Genomic DNA, 8,013 nt, shown 5'->3' on the forward strand with positions numbered 1-8,013 from the left:
TCTCCCCCCTCTATTAGTTGCTCTAAAAGGCCAATAATTCCTGTTGATGTAACCACGGCTGCTGCTTCTCTTACGCTAGTCCGACTCTATTGACTGGAGTAACGTTACTCCCAATTTACAACAGCAAAAATCATCTCGTGTTGTAACTGTGGGTTCACAGCAGAACAATGATGGATTTTTCTGGATTTTACTGTGACACATTTCATGGTGCCTACAAACCCACCCTAACTTTTGCTGGGTGAGAACTGCCCCGGCCGGAGCTTTGTGTGTTCGCACAGCACAAATAACTTCCCACACACACACACGCTTTCTGTTGATGGGTTGGAGGCAGAGAACATTGTCCTTTTTCTGTGCAGGATCTGGGTAATCCTGACTTGTCAGGTTTTAAATCACGGTAACTCCGCTGCGCGCAGGGAAATGCTGGTTGATTCACGGCAGCGTAAGAGCAGAGTCACTGCCCCCGCCGGCCGAGGTGGGTGTTTTGCTGACTGGCTCAGTATCGTTTATCCCTTCCAGCAAAGGCGAGTTGCCGTAGAAGTTGCGTAAAGCAGAGCAGGATCTGGGTAATCCTGACTTGTCAGGTTTTAAATCACGGTAACTCCGCTGCGCGCAGGGAAATGCTGGTTGATTCACGGCAGCGTAAGAGCAGAGTCACTGCCCCCGCCGGCCGAGGTGGGTGTTTTGCTGACTGGCTCAGTATCGTTTATCCCTTCCAGCAAAGGCGAGTTGCCGTAGAAGTTGCGTAAAGCAGAGCTCCCAAATATGTGAAAGCATTCTTGACTCCTTGCCTGGAGCCCACCAGTTCCTTTTGAAGATTAAGATACAAGTGATGAAGGCGATTCACCTCCGAGCGAGCAAAGGTCGTGTGAAAGTATGAACCCGCTCGTGTTTTGCAAAGGGCTCACGCTGACAAATGAAAGCAGCTTCCTCGGGAGCGGTGTCTGCTCTGGACAGTCGGCAGCTGGTTTGTGCTGACTCGAGGCAGAAATGCTCAAGTCAACCGGCTCGTAAAACGTCCCGGCCGGGCGGCGGAGAGTGTCTGGGCACACGCGGAGTGTGGCGGTTTGACACGTGTCCCGCACGGGCATCATCCTTCAGCTGCGCCGAGGCCTGACGCTGCGCTGCACACGCCGTGTCCGTCCTCCGAGTGAGCGAGTGGCAGGGGGGCAGGATGTGCCTGTGCTGCCCTCCTGTATTTGTACCTTGACAGGGAGGGACTCCTCACCAGGGTGACGTCTATGGGCAGCCTCCAGCACCTGTTTTCTCTTGATTTATCAGACAAAAGCACCAAGAGGAGAGGTTTTTTTGTCGTTTTCTTTTTTTTTTTTTCCAATGAGCATTAATTGTAGTAATTACTCACCATCCACAAATCTGAAAGCTTTCAAATCACCTTTAGCTAATACTAATTTTCTGACATACAGAATTAAGTCGTGCTCATTAGCTGCTGAGCCAACCGCGGCAGGCTGGGGACAGGACCGCTCACGGCGAGCTCACGTGTGCTTCGCAGGCAGAAGTCCCGTCTGAGCACCCCTGCTCTGGTGCCCGGGTTGTGCTGCTCCCGGCACTGGGAGCTGCTCCCTACCATAGCTGTAGAGAAAGGAAAACTTCTAGATCAAAAAAGAAACACAGCAGCGTGTGAGCTGAGTTGTGCAAGAGCTCTGATATCCCTGGTGCTGGGTGGAGGGCTCTGCTCTTCGCTTCCACAAATAACACCCAGTTTCTATGTCTTTATTCACGCTTATTCACTCCTTGCGTCATCAGCCAAGCAGCTGAGGATCTCGGTGTGTGGTGTGGTTCTCCCTCGCTAGAAAGGGAAGGACAGCATCCTGTGTTTTGTTAGAACACCCACACGTTGTGTTTGGAGATGCCCTGGCACTGTGCTGGGTATCGGAGAGGATCAGAGACAGAGGAAAAAGAAACTCTGCATCCGTTTGGCAGCGTGGAAAGCTTTAACGAAGCCAGCGAGGGTCCTCTCCGCGCTGCTTTCTCGCCTGTTTCCTCTGTAGTTCCTTGGATTTGTGTAACTAAATTTGTGATCGGTGAGATGGGCACTAAAACCCTCAGCCTGTGTGAGTGTCCTGCTCTCTCCAGCTGGAAGGTGTCCTTGGCCATAGAATTATTTAGAGTTTAGTGCAAACAGTTGGTGCGCACAGACTTTGGTTGAGCTTTAGTACATCAAGAGTTGTCTTGATTATACATTTGACTGTGAATCCTGTGCAGGGAGTTACCTGGAGTCCCTGGAAACACTGGGACACTGGCTCCAAACATCCCAGGCAGCAGCAACTGCAGAATAACCAGCCTGTGATAAAGCTGCTGCTTTGTATCAGCCACTGCCTGATGTAACTGTGTTTTGCTCTGCTCTTTGGGGTGTAACACAGAATAATTCCATATGTGTTGTGCGTTCTGGTGAGCGAAGGGCTCAAGTCACCTCTGAGTTCTGAGCCAGTGGCCTTTCTTCCCCTCTTTTCAGGCTAGAGTGGAAAGGAGATGTGGTTGTTTCTTTTCTAGCAAGAGAACGAAGATGGCTCGAATGGCTGTGTCTGTGGTAACAGTGTCCCCTCGTCCTTTTCATGCACTGACACAGAATTGCAGGGCTGTCTAATCAAATTGGTCTAAGACTGATGGTAATGAAAGAGAGGGCATTTCTCCACCACCCGCAGAAGGTATTTCTAGCCTGTTCCCTTCCCCTTTAATTAATTTGGGAACCGTCTTTAACACTTGTGAGCCAGACCTTCCACGTGAATAAACTGCTCTAGCTCTGTTCCTTTAACTGAAAAGGGCTGAATTACGTCAGCTGGGGCTCCTGTCCAGCTTAGTCAGCACAACAGCTCTCGGGGAGTTGGCATGTCGACGCCGTGCGTTGCAAGTCTGGGATATGATCTGGACGTGGCTCCAGAAAAGCCCATTACCCCATTTGTGCTGCCGCAAGGGCTCTGGAGAGACCAATGGCACCAGCGTGTTCTCTCGCTGTCTGTGGCCGGTACAAAATCTGCAGCTGGGTAAGTTCAAACATGAGAAATAATAGCAGCGTTGCTATTGTCTGCTTTGCCAGTCCTTCAGTAACCTCCCAGAATGACTTAAGAATCTCAGGAGAAATAAACAGGGCAAGAATGATGAGTTTGACTAACTGAAAAAAATAATGTTACTCGCGCCTGGCAACCATTAGCCGACGGGCACGGAGGGACACGATCCACCCAGGCTGAGCTGAGCTCTGTGTCCGCCCTGCCAAGACCTGCTCAACACGAGGAGGCTGCAGCAGGTTTGTCCCTGCAGCTGCCTCTTGTACCCATCAGGGTCGGAATGTGGCACCGCTCCTCACCCAGGCTGTCTCTCTGCTGTTGAGGAACCGCTCCAGCTCTGCCCGCTGGTCTTGGCCGGAGGGACTGGTGGCACTGCACTGTGGGGCAGGGTGGTGTGTGTTTAACCCGTTCCTCACCGCGAGTGGGTCCCACCTCCCACTTCCCCAGGCATTTCCTGCTTACAAGCTGCAGGATGTGTTTCTTCTCCTGTTTTACTCAGCTTTACATGAGGAAAGCTCTGAAGCCTGTGGAGGACAGGAGGAGAACAAGCCCAAGGAGACCATGCTGAGGTGCTCCGTGACGCTGCTCCATGGCCAGGGCACAGAGGCTCTCTCAGAAAACGTGCTTCCCCCCCTTCTTGCAAGTGCTCCTCTCTTCCAATCACATCGAAAAATATCGCAGCTGAAACGTCTGTTGGTACAACAGACAGAATTATGTGATAGTTTTACACATGCACCAGAACTCACAGAACCTGTTTGTCGAACATGCTGACAGTCGGTGATGTTTTAATGGTCTTTACATTGCAAACACGTTTTTTTCAGTCTTGCTTTTAAAAATAATATTGTAAAATATGGACCAGCAAATTGGACAAGGAGCTGACAGGCAGGATTCTGGTGCTGCTTCTGCCATGTTGCTGCTGTGTTGCCCCTTGGATGACATTAGACCACCTAAAGGTGTCAGGAGATGCTTCGTTTTTATTTTCCTGTTGAGTTGGCAATAGCGCTCTTTAGTCACATTTGTGTTTTGCTATTTCTGGCAGTGACAGGGACTTCAGAACAATTCTTACGTTCACCTGGCCCAGGGAACCCTCTCTGTGATCCATGCTCTGTCCATCACCCTGAGATGAACACAGCGCTTGAGCAGTCCCGCTTTGGAGACCCTTTGTAATCCACGAGGTTGGACTGCCCAGGCCCAGGCCAAGAAGGATCTTTACAAGGTGGGATGGCCAGAGCAGAGAGTCAAGCAGAATTTCTGTCTGTCAGGAGAAAAAGAGATCTGAGAATTTTGTCCCATACCGGTGGGGTTGATGTCTGGAAACAGAAACTGTGGTTTCTGTTAAGTACTTTGGGGAGGCGGATGCTTTATCCTCCTCAGCCAAAATCTTTCGGAAATGTCCTAGAGGAAAAAGGGTCCAATTGCAATGCTAGAGACAGACGGCTCGGTTTATTGTAAAACAGAAAGAGCTGCCAGTGGTCCAGCCTCTGTACAGACCGGGCTGCCCAGCAGCTCCAGAGGGAGATAGGGCTGAAATCAAGACAGTGATGCCAAAGGCCTCCAGCTGGGAGTTCCTCCCATTCTCTCCCACCAACCGAAACAGGAGAGGGAGCAGGCTCTAACCCCAGAAGTTGGGCGTGGGGTGTTTTTGTGTTTTCTGATAATACAGACTGGTGATCTTCTCTCCTCGTATTTAATTTGCCCTTTCCTCTAGCCCTCTGTTCTTATCAAACGCCACTTGGCACTGCTTCCCTCCCAGCCTCCAGCTTCCCACTCTTTTTACAAAACCCCTGTTACAAGATACAACTGCTGAGAGATGTAGTAAAGATACACCTGTTGGGTAAGGAGAGCTGTGGGCTTTCTCATGGTCTCATTCTTTTCCGTGGCCAGGAATTTATTGTTGATCTTAATCTTAGGCCAGAGAACGTCACTGCGCGGTGACAATAAATGTACTTGAACAATTTGCTGATAGGCAGGTTTGTTTGTCTTCTCATGCAGATGCCAAGGGGGAGGAGGGCTTGGGAGAAGGGAGCTTCTTGCCTTTTCATCTCTTTGAAACAAGTGGAGGGAACACAAAGGGATGGCAGTTCTGGTTTGAAGGAAGTGCTTGAGACTTTTACAAGCCTCTTTCCAGCTCTAATTCCCAGCCTTAGCGGGAGCTGAGGAAATGCCCAGATTTTACCCATCAGGTTTCTTGAGATGCTGTGTAGCCCCACAAGCATCCCTCGCTGTTTCTGCCCAGTGGTTCCCCGATCTAACTCTTTCTGCCCCATGTTCTCCTCCGAGGGTGAGTTTAGGCACTGGCAGTGCAAAAGAAAGGCAGCCTGATGCTTAAAACCTCTGCCTGGGTTATGAAGGATCTTTTTCCAGGTCATGTGTGCTCTGGCTTCTTGCTCTGTACAATGGGGATAAGAAATTACCCCTGCATCATAAGGGTGGTGCAGTATTTAATTACTGTTTATAAATGCCTGAGAGATCATCTGATAAAGGTACCTCTGATACACTGCTCCGGGGTGTTATCAACCCACACGCCCCTCCAAGGCAGCGCACTGTAACGCTTCCACCTCTGAGCCAGTCCCTGCAAACCTGAGGCAATAAGTGGCCCCACTGGACCAGGCAATATGGTGGGACCACTCTGCTGCCCGACGTATTTTCTTACGTCCCATGAAAATGGAAAATCCTCCAGGCTGGACTTACCTGGAAGGAGTTTTCTTAGCTTCCGTGGCAGGTTTATGTGGCTGACAGGTCGCAGGCTCCGGAGCAAACCTGTACATCCTTGTTGGGCACGAGGTCTTTGACCTGAAGCAAGACGTTATCCCCTTGGGAGACACCGTGATGAGGGAATCATTGATGTCGTAGTGACCTACAAGACAAACAGGAAAGGGAAGTGAGTACCAAACAAGGCCACAGCTGTGGCAGTGAGGAAGGAGAGTGCATCAGTCAGTGAATGTAACAGGAGGAAAAAGAACCAGTCTAACAGGACTGTATGAGGAAATCACTTCTGGATTTAAAAAGTGCTGTCCTGGGCAGAGCTTATTTCGAGGGACACTGATAAGACAACACTAAACTTTGTCCTGAGATATTTGGATCAGGACGGAGATATTTGCAATTTTAAAGAATCCAGAAAACAGGAGGAGAACTCACATGTGGTATAACTTGTAAGATAAGCCACGTGCCCTCACGCTCCGGGTCTCAGACCTCACCAGGCAACAGGCTGGCTTCCTTTGCAGCTGGAGTACTGGGGAGCTTGGTACATGACGCACTAAGGTGGCTTCTCCTGAAGCCTCTGGCAGCGAGACGGAGCTGTGGGGTGTTCTAGCCACTCCTTATGGGTGCTCAAAACTGTCAGGATGGTTTCCGGATGGTTGTCTCAGCAGAGTTTGAAAGGGACCTACCCATAGCTCTTGGGAGGGAGACTCAGTAGTGTCCCGTCACCTCCTCACATCGAACGTGCCTTCAGAAGCTCTGAGTGACGATGCACAACCAAAATCACCAGCCACATCTTTCCTCCCAGCTCAAGGCTCGCATACACAGAGAAGGCCATTTTCCAAATTTCTCCAAATGTAATCCTTTTGTGGTTTTGGACATAAACACTGTCTGGCCAGAAACGTCATTGCTTTGCTTGCAGAAATCCATAGAGGCCTGTTGCAGAAAAAGGGCTTGTGAGTGCCTTGGAATTGACTTTACCAGTGGGTAATTACCAACAAAGGAAAAGCCACATTTAAAATCCAGTTGTCTCCGTTGTGAGTGATTCTAATGATACAGCTGGAGGCAGTATTAGGGCCAAAATCTGGGAGTGCTTACCAGCTGCAGGTAGGTCTCTTTGTGACTGCCCAGCATGTGAAGGTTGCATTTACACAGACGCCGAGGACTTGAAATTCTTGCAGAAAATGTGGTTTTGTGTGTGTAACTGCCGTCTCCAGACTTCTCCGTCGTCAGCTCTGAGTGTCTGGTTTTGTTTAAGTCACCAGCTGAGCACAAAACGTGAGCTGGTGCTGCCAAAACACCTAAGGAGGATCCCTGTGGCAGCCCTCGGAAAGTGCTACAGAGAAAAGGAGACGTCACCGATACTGTTGCTGCCGGGGCTGCAGGGTGGGCTGATAGGTTTGAGCTAAGGATGACTTGAAGAATCTGCATTTTTCAGTTTGTTCAAGCCTGCAGAAAACTGCTGGAGTGTTTGTGGAACTGACTTCTTCTAATCAGGCTATAGCCAGAGAAAATATCAAATGGTCAAGGCTAGTTCAATGATGGAAAAGTCCAGTTCAAGCACAGGCGCGGGGAGGTAGCAAGAAGACACCTGCATTAAACATTCAAACGCGGCCAGATTGGTGCTTTTCCCCTGGTTTTCCCGTATGCTTCACAGAGTAGGCTGGTGAAACGCCTCCAACAGTCACGATGCTTAACTGGCTTTATTTTAACATAGGGTTTGGTCCCAAAGCTGAAGGTGGCTTTGAGGACAGCTTGGGACACCGTTTTCTTGTTTCTCACTCATTTCTTCTCTGATATTCATCAATTTTCAGCTGTCACTGCCCCAGATGCAGACCCTCCAGTTACTAGACAAAAGTTCCTTTTTGCCTGCGTGAGAGCAGCGACCACGTCAAGACTGCAGGATCTGTCCACCTTTTTCTTCTCAGATGTCTCTTTGTCTATAGTCATAAATTATCAGACACTGCCATCATTTAAATAGATAGTTTCCTGTTCTGCTTCTTGTAGGTTAGATATTATCTCCTACAGTAAATCATGAGTCAGTGATTAATTCAAGAAGGCCGTTCCCAGAAGCAAATTCTTACAATGTTAAAAATAATATGATGCGAATTCATTATAGTATGATATAGAAAATAATTATGGCCTGCAAACTAGTTTAATCAACTTAGAACGTGCTGGGGCAGATACTCCGTCGAAGTGAGTCATTATAAGAAAGTTCACAGTCTTGGCGCATAGGTTGGGTGAGCGAACACGATTGCCCCATGTCAGCTGAGTCTCGGGAACTCTGGACCGT

General features: G+C 49.3%; 1 protein-coding gene across 1 annotated transcript; it reads right to left on the reverse strand.

Annotated features, from left to right (window-relative positions):
- Positions 1-5,711: 5,711 nt before the first annotated feature.
- Positions 5,712-5,877, reverse strand: STPG1 (sperm-tail PG-rich repeat containing 1; the record flags this gene model as incomplete). The annotated part of the gene is made up of 1 exon (XM_009877309.1): positions 5,712-5,877. A coding segment is annotated over one exon (166 nt), but the record flags the coding sequence as incomplete, so codon positions are not given.
- Positions 5,878-8,013: the final 2,136 nt, after the last annotated feature.

This window comes from Apaloderma vittatum, unplaced genomic scaffold, assembly GCF_000703405.1.
Source record: "Apaloderma vittatum isolate BGI_N311 unplaced genomic scaffold, ASM70340v1 scaffold26069, whole genome shotgun sequence".
NCBI classification, from domain to species: Eukaryota; Metazoa; Chordata; class Aves; order Trogoniformes; family Trogonidae; genus Apaloderma; species Apaloderma vittatum.